Source organism: Neovison vison, chromosome 7 (genome assembly GCF_020171115.1).
Source record: "Neovison vison isolate M4711 chromosome 7, ASM_NN_V1, whole genome shotgun sequence".
Lineage (NCBI taxonomy): Eukaryota > Metazoa > Chordata > Mammalia > Carnivora > Mustelidae > Neogale > Neogale vison.
Genome location: NC_058097.1, coordinates 130,685,380 through 130,699,142, shown reverse-complemented (window position 1 = coordinate 130,699,142; position 13,763 = coordinate 130,685,380). Strand labels below are relative to the sequence as shown.

The following is a 13,763-nucleotide window of genomic DNA, read 5'->3' as shown; positions in this document are numbered from 1 at the left end:
AGTAAATTCCACGATAAAGTCCCAAATACTCTGCCTAGTTGGATGAGCCAATTTGAAATAATGGTTTTTACGGTACTCCAACTTTCCAATTCTACAAAGCTAGTATAAATACCTGGAAATAAATAAGAATCCCAGAAGAATCGTGTCCACTCTCTAAACATCAGCCATTTCAGACAGAGGAAAACTCTGTCTCTAGCACTTCGTGAGAAGTGAAGAGGTATTTTCTTACACAATGGATACTTAAGAGCATTCTTTTTTTTTTTTTTCCAAGCGTAAGAGTCTTGAATATGCTGCTGAATTTCATCTCTTGAGTATTAAGAGCCCAAATGTGGACACTAATGTGTTTATTTGGAGATGGAAAGATAAGAACCTTTTAAATTTAGAAATTGAAACTGATCAGAGCCAAACTCTGGAGCCCAAGAGGAGAATGCCCTCTTGGCTACAGTGGACAATAAGGTTGCTGGTGATTGGATTTTTCTGATAGATGGCATAGTACAATAGACTGAATATTTGTGTCCCTCCAAATTGGCAAGTTGAAGTCCTAATCCTGAATGTGATGGTCTTAGGAGGTGCAGCCTTTGGGATGTGATTGGGTCATGAGGCTGGAGCTCTCTAGCCCCTTCTGCCACGTGAAGATGCAATGAGAAATCAGCAGTCTGCCACCAAAAAGGGAGTCCTCCCAGAACCTGACCATGCTGGCCCCCTAAGCTTGGGTTTTCAGCCTCATGGTCTATAAGAAATAAATTTCTGGCTTTTATAAGCCACGCAATCTGTGGCACTTTGTTATAGCAACCCAAACTGACTAAGACACCTAGATCCTAGATAGCGGAGGTGTTAGCTAGAAATTTCTAGTTGAGAAGGAAAATCCCATCACGGGACCTCTTCTCTCTTGCACTTCAGTGTAGTTGTTTGGCTTGTTTTCTGGGTGTGACAAAATAGACTTACACCTTCTACTCATAACCAAGATGGAAGGCTCCTTCTGATCGTGACTTGTTGAAGAAGAAGATCCAGATCTGCAAGATTTGGGAGAGCGTCTGAACAGGGGTAAAAATCTTGACATTCCTGGAAGAGTGTTTCCTTTTAATGAAGATTTTGAAGACCAGAAGAAAGAGTAGGAGTCCGAAAACAGCTCAGCAATATTGAGGATTGTTAATGAATATTAATATTTTAAGAATTTAAAAATGAAGTGCTTGACAAACGCATTCACAAATATAATGGACTGCCTGGAGAGAAAGGATGATCCTTCCCACAGGTAGTATTTAAGTACAAGCTGGGGATATGGCTACTAGGGAGCCGGGCACAAGGCAAGGGTTGGTCTAAAGGTCCTGCAATCCCTACCAAATTCTAGATTCTATTATTTGCTAATTCTTGGTTTACCTTGTGTATATCTTTATGTTTGCTTTTTACTTTATTCTCTAATGGTATGGCCAGGTACTTGTCTCCCTGACAAGGTCGAAATTTCCTTGAAGGAAGAAAGCTATCTACCCTGCTCTATCCCAAGCATTTAGCACAGTGACTAGAACATAGGAGATACCAAGTAAATATATTGAATAAATGAACTAATTTTGTATATCTATATTAATATGTATGTCTATATCTCAATTTATTAGTATAATTATGTATATCTTGATTGGTAGTGTAAGTCATCAGTGGACTTGCTTGCTGCTAGGGCGTTCATACTCCTTACAGCCCCTGGTTGCTGGACTATCTGGAAGATGCAGTGTGCTATGTAGTTCCCCACATACGGCACTTCTATGTCACTTATTCCTTCTCTGCAGCTGGAGCTGTGCTATAGCAGTGAAGGCAGAGTCGAGGTATGGCTGGGGTTCTTTTGAATTTGTATTTCTAAATCCAGCCCCACTGCCAGCCATGCCCCTAGAGATGCTGGTTAGAGGTCTTGGGAGTGATTCGGCTGCATTAAGTGGGCAGGTCTCCTGCAGATAACCAGAAGTGTGGTTTCAGCCCAAGCGTGGGGAGGGAGGCAGATGTACGAAGGGCAGGGCCTCTGATGGCACGCCGGGCAGAGGAGCAAGAATGCAGATCCAAGTAGGAGAGTGAGTGGGAGAATCTCAGCGAGCTAGACTGGACGAGAAGGTCAGAATGGGGCCAGGAAGCAGAGGCAGAGAAGGTGTGGTTTTTACGTGGAGAAGTTGCCAAAGAAGCGAAGGAGGTGGGCGGGATTGCAGACAATGCTTGCCAAAGGAAGGCGTGTCACGGAGATCTGCTCGGCCAACAGAGACTGAGCGCCTGCCTTGGGACAGCCACTCTTACCACTGCTGGGGATTCAGATGAGTAGGGTGTCTGCTCTCAAGTGCATGAGCTGTGGACTCAACTCTCTGTATTAACAGACCATTACAGTACAGACAAATACAGTACAGCACGTGATGCATGTTGGACGGAGGCAAGCACAAGGAAGTCTGCGGGGAGCACAGCAACTCTGAGACGGAAAGGACAATCTGTAGTCAGCAAGGTGAGGCAGGAGGAACGAACTCTTTTATATATATATAAAAATATATATATATAATATATATATATAAATATTATATATAATATTTATTTAAAATATAAATATATAAATATATAATATTTATTATATAAATACTATATAAATATATATAATATTTATTTATTTATTTGACACAGAGAGAGAGAGCACCAGCTGGTGGAGTAGCAGGTAGAGGGAAAGGGAGAAGGCTCCCCGCTGAACAGGGAGCCACATGTGGGCTCTATCCCAGGACCCCGGGATCATGACTTGAGCCAAAGGTAGACACTTAACCATCTGAGCCACCCAGGCGCCCAGCAAATGTCTTCTTGAGACGTCTGAGAGTTAGGATGGATAAAGTGTGGTGATTGATCTGAGGGGTGAAGTGATCTATCAAGGATGGCCTGTTTCTGGCTCAGGCAGCTAGGGGGATGTCTTGCTCCAGAGGCAGCTCTGAAAAGAGAGGAGGACATGTCCATTTAAGGTCACCAGGGAGTCAGAGCGCTAACCTCCTAGGGTCCAAAGGTCCTCTGGGCCCCACACCACTCATGGGTGGTGGGGGAATCTCCTTTACCTGCTTAATAGTATCTGATACCTGACGAGGGTCCTTGCACACAGCGGTCACTGTCATTTACACATCTGTTCAATGAACCGATATTCATGAAAGATCAATTATGTAATCACAGAATCCTGGTGTTCTGTAGAGCCTAGGGTCCTACGATGCAGGTGGTTTAGTTCTTCTCTTTATTTTAAAATTTATTTATAAATAAAATCTATTATAAAAATTTATTATTTATTTATAAAATAAATATTTCTATTTATTTTTCTATGTATTTTTTCAGATTTATTGATGTCTAATTGACAAATAATATTGTAAGATATTTAAAGTATACACTGGAGATTCGTGTGTAGCTTGTAAAATGATTCTTCCTATGGAGGCAGCTTACCCATCACCTCACATATTTACCTTTCGTTCTTATTGCTGTGCATTAGACCCGAACTTCCTCATCTTTCAGCTGGAAGTCTGGACCCTTTTACCAACCTCTCCCTATTTTCTCCACCTCCCTGCCTCTGGCAACCACTTTTCTCTTCTCTTTTTCTAGGAGTTCTACTTTTTTTTTTTTTTTCTTTTTGGATTCCACATATAAATGATATCATGCAGAATGTCTCTTTCTGGCTTATTACATGTAGCATAATGCCCTCCAGATCTACTCTGTATGCGTGTGTGTGTGTGTGTGTGTGTGTGTGTAAATGAAACATATTAATCCAGGGGCACCTGGGTTAAGCATCTGACTCTTCGTTTTAGTTCAGGCCATGATCTTAGGGTCCTGATATTGAGCCCTGTGTCAGTCTGTTCTCAGCGTCGAAGTCTGCTAGAGTTTCTCTCTCCCTCTCTCTCGTCCCTCCCTCCCGCACCCTCTCTCAGATAAATACATCTTAGAGGGGCACCTGGGTTGCTCAGTGGGTTAAGCCTCTGCCTTCAGCTCAGGTCATGATCTCAGGGTCCTGGGGCTCTCTGCTTAGCGGGGAGCCTGCTTCCCCCTCTCTCTCTGCCTGCCTCTCTGCCTACTTGTGATTTCTCTCTCTGTCAAATAAATAAATAAAAATCTTTAAAAACAAAAACAAAAAACAAACAATACATCTTAGAAAACATGATAATCTAGAAAAATATGAATTCATTTATTCATTAATAACATACTATTTCCATATGTTGGATATTGGAAATAATGCTTCTGTAAACATGGGAATACAGATGGTTCTTTGAAAAAGTGCTTCCCAAATCCTACAACTGTAGAGTTTCAACAAGCTTTCCCACTCACACCACCCCACTTTATCCTTTAGAGAAAGTATTTGCTCACCCCATTTTGTCTTTTTAGTTTCTTCTTCATGGACTTAGTCTTTGAGAGAGTTTAGTCTTAGATAGAGGTTCAACACTTTCTAGAAGGCCTGGAAAATGTTTTCCAGGCTCCATACATTCATGAACAACTCTGGGGCTCCCTGTGATGGAAGCAGAGATGTTAGAATGCCAGTAACAGATATGGTTGATCAAAGTCTTCCTCGAAATGCTTGTGTTTGATGTAATTTCATTTCACATTTTGTGTGTGGTTTTCCCAAGCTGTGGTGTGAAATTCAAGCATCAGAGAAACCAGCAGGTTGAAGTTGATGAAACAATGGGAACCTACATAGTTCAGATTTATTCAGAATCTAGCCTCACACATCCAGAAGAGATAGATCATCTTACAAATCTGGCTCCTGGGGGCCAGGGAATGCCTAGGCCCTTGGGCCAAGAAGGATGGGGAAAACCCCAATTTAATTCATCAGTACAGCTCTATTTTTTGTCACAGAAAGCTATTAGAATCTCCAACTCACTTCTCAAAGATACTGCAAGGAGTAATGAAATGGCTCTGAATGACCAGTCTACTGGAAATCAGCGTTGCTTTTTAAGGATGTAGTATTATTGTCAATAATGCTAAGATACAAGATGTTGAATACTTAGGTCATTGGATTAAATGGTGATGTCAGCATGATCATGGCTCAGGACTGGATTTCCATTCCAGACATGTTTTCAGTCTTGCACAGAGAGCATGTCTTGTCCCGATCGCAGATTATCTCTAGCCTTGATCAGCCACCTCTCACGTGTTCAAGCTGATGTCTCAGTTTGCTAATGGATAAATATCACAGCTTTCTCCACCCATGGATGTGGGTGGATGGGTTGCCTTTGTATGTAAAGCATATTATTATAGGCTGCAAGTCTTGGAAGGCTGAACAAGCCTTTGACAACATCTGGTTCTAATTCCTTCATTTACATTGAGGAAATGAAGCCAGAGAGAGTAAGTGGTTTGCCCAGTCCCCCAGTAGTTCCCAAGCCAGGGGCCTGAAATCCGAATTTATTGATAAATCCAATGTTTTTACTCTGGCATTGTGCTATATCTCCTCTGGTCTAGGATTCCTTTTTAAAGCTTTTGGGTGCTTCGATGGAAATCAAATCCCTACTAGAACCAGTACCCAATTTAGGTACCTCCTGGTGTTTTCTGAGCGATTTTTGGGTCTTTGTTGCAATTTTTAAGAGTACCATATTTCTCTAGGTAGACAACCAAAAGGCATACAAGGCAATGTCCTCAGTCAGTCAGGCAGTGTGGGAACCTGCAGGCAACTAGTGACCAGATCAAGCCAGCTGGTCTGATTACAACAAATTATTATTGGTGCCTATCCTAATTAGGGTGACAGGACTTCTGATGTGGTAAAGATCCCACTTGCTGCGTTCCTAGATTAAGTCAATCCATCATTTTCAGTTATGCAGCTGAGAACCTGCTGCATGCAGAGCTTTATGAAAATCTCTTTGAAATGTAAGTCAGAGCTCGGCCATGAGCTGTCATCTTCCCAGATATAGGTTGAGATTCCCCAGGCTGGACTTCTCTGAGGCAGCCTGTGAAGAGATCTTCTTAGGAAAGCCAAGCGCCCTCCGCATCATGGTGTTCTAGGGGGAGATAGAAAATCAGCCTCCGTGGTCCTTCTTGGTCCTGGTATTGTTCTTTTGAATAATATTTATTGTATACCTTTTTCAGATGGTAAGAGTAATGCATGTTTATTGTGGAAAATGCAGAAAATTCCAAAGAAAATAAAAAGCACTCATAATTCCAATGCCTTAGGAGTTCCTTCTAGGTTTCTAGTCCAAAATTTTCCAATCTGTGCTTTAGACATATATGGAAGTTTATACCCATTAATTTTTATGAACTTGAGATTCTACTATATCCTATCCTAAAATTCTGGAAGTCCGTAAACCATGCAGAGCTCAACACACTAAGTTCTTTGCTCAAAGCCTGGCATGTGGTGTTTGACCAACAAATATCTGTTAACTGAAGGGGGAGGGAAACCATGATTCGTGGAGTCAACCAGCCTCCTTGGAACATCTTCCACTTGGACCATGTGCGAATCTTGACAACAATCTCTGCGTGCTAAAGAAACATAAGGAACTGGAAATGACGACTTTCCTCCCAGAAAGCTTCTTCTTCCTAGGAGAGCATCAGTGGTAATTCATCTCCCGTTTTTGTGCTTATTATCTCCTTCAGGAAATTCCATTCGATCCGAGAGCTCCACGGACAGGAGGGTCCCCTGGAAGCATGGACCTTGGTGAAACATGGCCCCTGGAGGAAGGAACCTGGTTGTCTCATGCTGGAATTCATCACTTTGCCAACACCAGAGGGGGTATGGCTGCTTTTGATGTCCCTGATACACGTGGTACTCCTCAACTCCTACACACACTGTGTCAACCCAGCTGTGCTCAGTACGTGCCCTGTGCTGTTTGTCTTTTCAAAAGCAGCCAGGTGGACGGGAGAGGAGCGGACTTGGGAGTCAGGCAGGTTTGCGTTCAGAACCTACATTTCTTCCTTACCAGTTTTGTGGCCAGAGAGCTTATCATTTTCTCAGCTCTAACATGAGAGTAAGAATGCCTACTTCATAAGGCTCTGATAAGGACCGTGAGTTATGCAAGCTGTCATTTACAGAGCCCTTACCCTAGCCAGGTAGGAGGTTATTCATACTCCTCTGAGCACCTACCACGTGTCAGGCACTGTATTCCTGGTTATTTTTTTTTTTAAAGATTTATTTATTTATTTAGGGAGAGCAAGAGCATGTGAGAGTGGGAGGAGGAACAGAGGGAAAGAGAATCCCAAGTGGACTCCCGGCTGAGCGTGGAGCCCAACACCAGGCACGAAGTCAGGACCCTGAGATGATGACCTGAGCCGAAATCATGAGTGGGACGCTCCCAATGGAGCCCCCCGGTTGCCCCTGTATTCCTGTTTATCTTGTCTCCTCTCCTCTCAACAGCTCTGCAGAGACTGGCACTGAGGATAATACAACCAGGATAAACAGAGTAGGTCAGCTCCTGTCCCTTCCTTTTCCTTGCGTAGCATCTGAAGAACAGTTCAGCATGAAGTGATAGGGATGTTGTCAGTTTCATAGTTCATGCACATGTAAGAACCATAATCCCCCTACAGAGCTGTGGGCCTCTTTCAGGTCTAAGGGTCCACCCCCTCCCCATTCCCCAAATCTAAGGGAGATCTGCTTTGGTGATAGGAGCCATTCTGTGGCTAGGGAGACAAAGACCACTGAGTTTAACGCATTCACATGAAGGTTTTAGTAAGGTTATGCTTCCCATTGTTGTTCATTCATTCAATCAATACTGAGCATCTACTATGTGCCAAGCAGTGGGGACACCTGAGAGCAAGGTAGGCATGGGGATCACTAGGACATACTCTGCCATGCTCGTCTCTAAAGTGGGGTCACCCACACAGCACTGCAACTAGGTATATCCCCAGGCAAGGTTATGGCTCACAGCAGGGGAGAGGGGATTGCCCACGGGGAAGGTCAGCACTTGGAGAAAACTTGGAGCAAAGAGCCAACAGTTGTCCTCTCCTGTGCCCTGTCCCCCTGTCCCCCTTGCCACTTTTTAGAGGTCCTTACACCAGTATTTCCTCACTACCCATGGAATATAGTGGAACCTCCTTGGCTCAACACACAGCCCTTCCTGATCAGACCTCTGCCTGCCTCTCTAGACCCGTCTCCTGCTGTTCGCTACTGAACACAAACCCTCCACCCCTGAACAGACCGCCGCTGCCACCTTGGATACATCCCGCACTCACACACTGGGAGCCTCTGCAGGGGTGGTTCCTAACGCTTGCCTTCTGCTTGGCGTCTTCCCCCCAATTCCCAAAGCTTCAGTTGATGTCATCTATTCTGGGGTCTCTTCCTGCCCGCCCCCCCAGGTGTGAACACGAGTCGCAGCCTCGGCACTCCCACAGAACTAACAGATTCCGGGTCACAGCGCCTACCCCACTGGGCTGCGATGGTCCCTATCCCGGACAGTATGTGGGCTTCTTGAGGCCGAGTCTCGCTTTATTCACCTCTGCATCCCTTTTGCAAGCAGCCCTGCAAACGGTGGATGTGTGTATATCTACTGGCGGGTGGCTGTGGGGCTCCACGGGTGAACTGGGAGCAGGACCATGTCGCATGGGAATCTCTGCCCTCCCCGAGAGCCATCTTTGACGGCGCTAACCCAGCTGGACCTTGAACAACTGTCCCTTGGTCCCAGCGCATCACTTCCTGGGATGTTCAGTGCACCCCTAGCATTTCCTTCCCTGCTCCAGGCTGGTTCACAAAAGTCTGCAGGCAGAGGAGAGAAGGGAAGGAGGTGTGCTTTGTCTGCCCGTGCTTTTGTAACCTAGGCGACAGAAGCCCCCAGCATAGAATTTCAGAGGCTTTCACGATTGGGATCGCTGGGACAAAGTGGGGGCTAAAAGCTGCTTATTGTGGCCAACTCTGCAAACCACTGCGTCCCTCCGTGAGTTCACCCTGTCATGTATCTACCGTCTTCGGGGCATGGCTGACTAGTAGGATGGGGACAGAGCCGCCAAATGGGGGTTCTCTATTCTCAAGTAAGGGATAAGCTTCTGGGGCTACTGGAGGAACTTAGCTCTATTGGGTGACAGGTACCCTGATAGGCATCTGTCCCCATCCAGACAATCAGTATGCAATGAGGGAGGCATCTGAGACACAGTATGGTATCACGGTGGTATGTGGGTGGAGCATCATGACAGAAAATCAATGAGCTGAACTTGGACATCCTTCTGGGCAGCTGGTAGTGGGGTGGTTCTCCGAAGCCTGGGCTGGGATTCAGGGAAAGACTCAGGTCCTGAGAGGACTAGAGAGGGGACCAAAATGGGAACTTGCACTCAGAAATAAAGGAAGGGTAAGCCCTCTGGGCCAAAGCTAATTCAGAATTGGAGTAATCACCAAAAAAAAAAAAAAAGGGGGAGAGAGAGAGAGAGAGAGAGAGAGAGAGAGAAAGGAAAAGTCAAAAAAAAAAAAAAAAAAAGGAAAAGTCAAGATATATATATTGCACCAGACATTATGCTGAGCCTTTTTCATATAGAAAGAGATGATCTCAATTCATTCGCAAAGCCTTAGTCTTGTTTTATAAATGAAACAGCACAAAGAGGCTGACAAGAGGCTTGCACAAGATCCTTTTGCTGCTGAATGGCAGAGTGGGAATTTGAACTTGGATCTGCCTGACCCCGAGTCCTGATAGGCCATTGCTCCTTCCTTTACCCTCCAACACTCCCTACTCTGCCTTCTCGGTTTAAGGCTCCGGTGGGCCAGTTATAGATTTTTATTGCTGGTTATTTCTTTGTCATAGTAGAAAAGAGCACTGGCTTGGAGCAGGGCCAGAAAATCAACAGTGCTGTTGCAGTGTGTGCATTATCATCCAAGACCCTCCTACGCCACTCCAGCTAATCCACTGCCAAGGCCTTGGCCCACCTGCTTCTGGGCATCTTTTCTCCATGCCCTAAGCCCTGCACCGGCTCTCCCACCACTGGGTGCTACTGGCCGCTCCACTTCTGAGACCAGTGTGGGCTAGGAGACTTTCCGTTTCTAGTGCAGTCCCAGAGAAAGTCCTGGAGGGGTCCAAGCCTTGGGGTTTTGTTCTTGGCTTCATGGAGTCCTCTGAGAACTGTGCTATCTGCCAGGGAAGCTCCGTCATCCCGGTGAGTCATAGGCCTGGAGGTGGGGCCAGATCCACACGACATCTGTCTCTGTGTTATCCTTGGAGCATCTTGGGCTGCCATTAGAGAGGGACAGCCCCCGGGAAGCTGGCAAGGAGAGCTCAGGATGCCTGGGGGTGAAATGGAGTTTCTGGAGGAAAGTCCCTCTGCCACTCTTGCTTCCTACACTCCTGAAAACACCCTCCAGGGTCTGGGTGTGTGGTTTTTCAAATTCCTTGTAAAGGTCTGGAACACATTTCCACACTGTATCTGCAGTCCTGGACACGTCCAATAGAAGGGCTTGGCCAGGGTTTGGCCAGAGCTCTGTCTGGCTGGGACATCACCAGCTGATCCTTCGATTTGCCAGCTGCCACGTCATCTGTGTGGGGATTTGGCGCAGGAGAGGCGCCCTCCACATCCTTTCTTAGTGGTTCCCTAAAACACTTTTCTCCCTGTTAGAGATGTGCTCACTCAGCTCTCTGGAATCCTACTGTCCTCCCTTCTTCCCAGGGGACCCAACCTGCTTATGCTACTCACTCAGAGAGAGGCAGGAAGTTCAGGAACCCACACCTGGTGGAAAGGCCATGACCCTGCCTCGGCATGGGTGCAGAAACAGGAAGAAGCATATTTCCCTTTTGGTCTCCCTCAAGGTCAGGGAGAGTGTTAACATCAACCAGAAAGGAAAGGAGGAGCTCTTTCGGGGGTTGCAGGCGTACTCGGCTCTGCTGCCAACGTTATTTAATTTCACATAAATTCTCACTAAAATCTCATCAAGGTGTTATTGCCTATCCCCGTTTTGCAGATGAGGAAACTGAGCCTTGGAAAGGCAAGCTCATACAGCAAACGCCGGCCCAGCTCACTTTTGAACTCAGGTCTTCCTGTTGCCAGGCTATGCTGTGTCCATTTTACTTCCTTGATTGTTGGTTTCTTTTTTTTCTTTAATGATTTTTGAGAGAGAGAGAGTGGGGGGGTGAGCCAGAGGGAAAGAATCTGCGAGCAGACGTCCTGTGGAGCCCGATGTGGGGCTAGATCTCATAACCCTGAGATCATGACCTGAGCCGAAACCAGGAGTCGGTCGCCTAACCGACGGAGCCACCCTGTATGTTGGTTTCAAAGGACAACACCATCTGGCATCTCCAACTTTCCGTGAGGCTTGATTCTTTTTCGCCTATTCCTCTTGCATATGGTGTGGTAAAAAGACTAACACAATGGAATCTGTTACCCACAGTCCTCTCTGTTGGCATTTGTTTGAACAAATTCCATAAACATCATTTCAGTTTACATGGCCCCGAGGCGCTCACGGTCTGGCAGATTTGGAGACTCACCAGGGAGACGCACCAAAGACTAGTGGCAATGTCAGGGCCCCGGCTTCTGCGGCTCCTTCCAGCACCTAAGCTATGTTCACTGGTGGGGCCATAGCTTTTTGGAAAAACCATCTCAAGGTGGAGGAAGAGAGGCCCCGTGCAGGCCAGGTGGATTATTTGCAGTCTCTGAAAGGAGAGTTCGTCTCCGGCCCCGGTCCAGGAAACTCAGGTGGAAAACTCGAGAAGGGGCAGGTCTCTCTGCGTCTCAGCAGGGACTCACATGCATGCAATGGATTTCTTTTTTAATGGTTTGTTCATAGACTTCAATTGCAGCAAATGCCCCCCCCCTTAATCTTAACACGGAATTTTGTCTGATTTCGTTCAATAGATCCGACTGAGTGAGAGTTGGAAGTGTATGATTTTCCTCTGCGGGGACCTTTTTCTGTGTGTATTTTTGGAATGGTTCTTTATTCTGATTCATGTCCATATATACCTTCCAGTAGTTTCTTGGCTCAGCCAGAGTTTATTTCCTTTGATACGATGTTGAGTGAGGAGTCTTTTAAATCTTCATCTTTGTTTCATACTTAGTAATAGGAATCCAGGAGGGCTGGATGGACAGTTTGTTCATGGATCTCATGAAGCCCCTTGCCTTTATTCGTAGCGCCTACCGCATTGGCCTCCGGATTGTTCGGAGAAATTATTTGACGTCTTTACCCAAATGAGTCCTTGACATCCTGGCAGACATAGTATCCTATCATCTCTTGGCTTGTATTGTTTCTGCTAAGGATAAGGACTCTTTCTCAGGGGCAAGATAGTTTAACTGCTCCGTGGAACCCGTTTCTTTCTTCTGGAAGCTATAAAACACTTAACACGGTTACCTGAGGTTTTGTTTTTCATTTAAGGGAATAAAGCAACTATGTTTTCATTCTCCGTCTCATTAGGAATTATAAAGAAGTTGGGTTGTGCTTAAAATACATATATATTTATATACATATATATACACACATAAAATACACACACACACACACACACACATATATATATATGTGACACACACACACACACACACATATTAAACCCTAGGAGGAGGGGAGATTGTCTTGCGGGTGGATTCAGCCCTGGAGCTAATACCATGACCATTTTAGTGCAAATTTCTTTCTGAGGAAACCTTATGGATGGGGATACATTTGTCCTTGGTTGGCCTTGCTAAGAGGACACAGATAAGAGACTGGGTAACAGAGGGGAGTTGTGCCGTGCTCAGGAAGCTAAGGCCCATTCTTCCCTCCTAAATCAGTCCTGCTCCTGCTCCCCAGGGAGAAGGAGGGGGCTGCTCTGCCCTTAACTAGCGGAGGGCCTCCAGGAGACAGAAGGCTACCTGCTGAGAAGATGAGCAAAGGGCGATGTCAGGGAGGAGAGGAAAGCAGAAGGAGGGCTCAGCCCACTTCTTTCTGTCTTTCATGCTTGAAATTGGTGTCCTTCCAGGGCCTGGGGTTGGGAAGGCTGTGGACGGATCCCAGCAGCCTCTAGCTATCATTCAGACTTGTTATTATGGAATTTGCGCAGCTCTTTCTTGCAAAGGGAATGGATAACAGACTTTAGCTGCAAAAAAGTCTCCCCACGTGGCATTTAGCCCCTTGCCCATTTCTTGGAGGAAGAAGCTGTACCTGTATGAGACTCTTATCTATTCCTCTTCTTCAGTGACCCAGCAGTGGTGTAGCTGCTGGGGACCCAAGAGTCAGAGAAGACTGGCTGGAGACAACAACAGGCCCAGTCAGTGTCCTTTCCTCCAAGCAGGGCCTATGGTCAAGGCAGGCCCTGCAACATGTGGGCAGAGTTGGCTAGAGGATGACGGCACTCTCAGACTGCAGTGGCCATAGCCAGGCCAGGGCAATGCCTGCCAACTCAGCAGGGTGTTAGTGATGGGCACTGTACTCACAGCCCTATTCTAGCCACCCCAAAAGCATCTGCAGGCTGTCTTGGCTTGAGACATGGACCTAAGAATTCCTTAGATTCTAGAGTTAGAGCCAATGTTGCTATATGACCATACTTCATTCACCAAGGAATGAAGGCTCAGATGGAGCTTTCCAGATAACCGAACCATCATCCTTCCAATGTCTACATTTTGTTCACAACTTTACTGTTTTCTGCTGATGGATAGGACCTTTTTCCTCTGGTTTTTTTTTTTTTTTTTTTTTTGTGTGTGTGTGTGTGTGTGTACTCTCTTGCCCTCCTAAACAGAAAATAGTCACACCCCAGCTTATGATTGGAGTTGGACCAAAACTTCACTTAGAAATTTATTGCCTTGAATTTGGAATCTGTAGTATGATATGTGACTTGGTTAAACAATTGATTTATACATTTGGATATGCCTAAAAAATTCTCTCCCAGGACACACAAGAGGTTGTGGATGGTGTGTCAGTCTGAGAATGGAGACCA

At 45.8% G+C, this 13,763-nt stretch overlaps 1 protein-coding gene across 8 annotated transcripts in view; it reads left to right on the top strand.

Moving 5' to 3' along the window:
* Positions 1 to 13,763, top strand: part of AMOTL1 (angiomotin like 1) — a 153,571-nt gene that overhangs the window by 20,486 nt on the left and 119,322 nt on the right. For 4 of the 8 annotated variants that reach the window (XM_044258293.1, XM_044258284.1, XM_044258287.1 and 1 more), the window contains one exon: positions 6,553 to 6,688. In XM_044258293.1, the coding sequence (XP_044114228.1) occupies positions 6,553 to 6,688 (136 nt within the window). Of the gene's footprint in view, positions 1 to 2,367; positions 2,471 to 6,552; positions 6,689 to 6,744; positions 6,768 to 13,763 lie in introns of those variants that run through there. The other 4 variants (XM_044258288.1, XM_044258283.1, XM_044258290.1 and 1 more) reach the window with 3 other exon arrangements.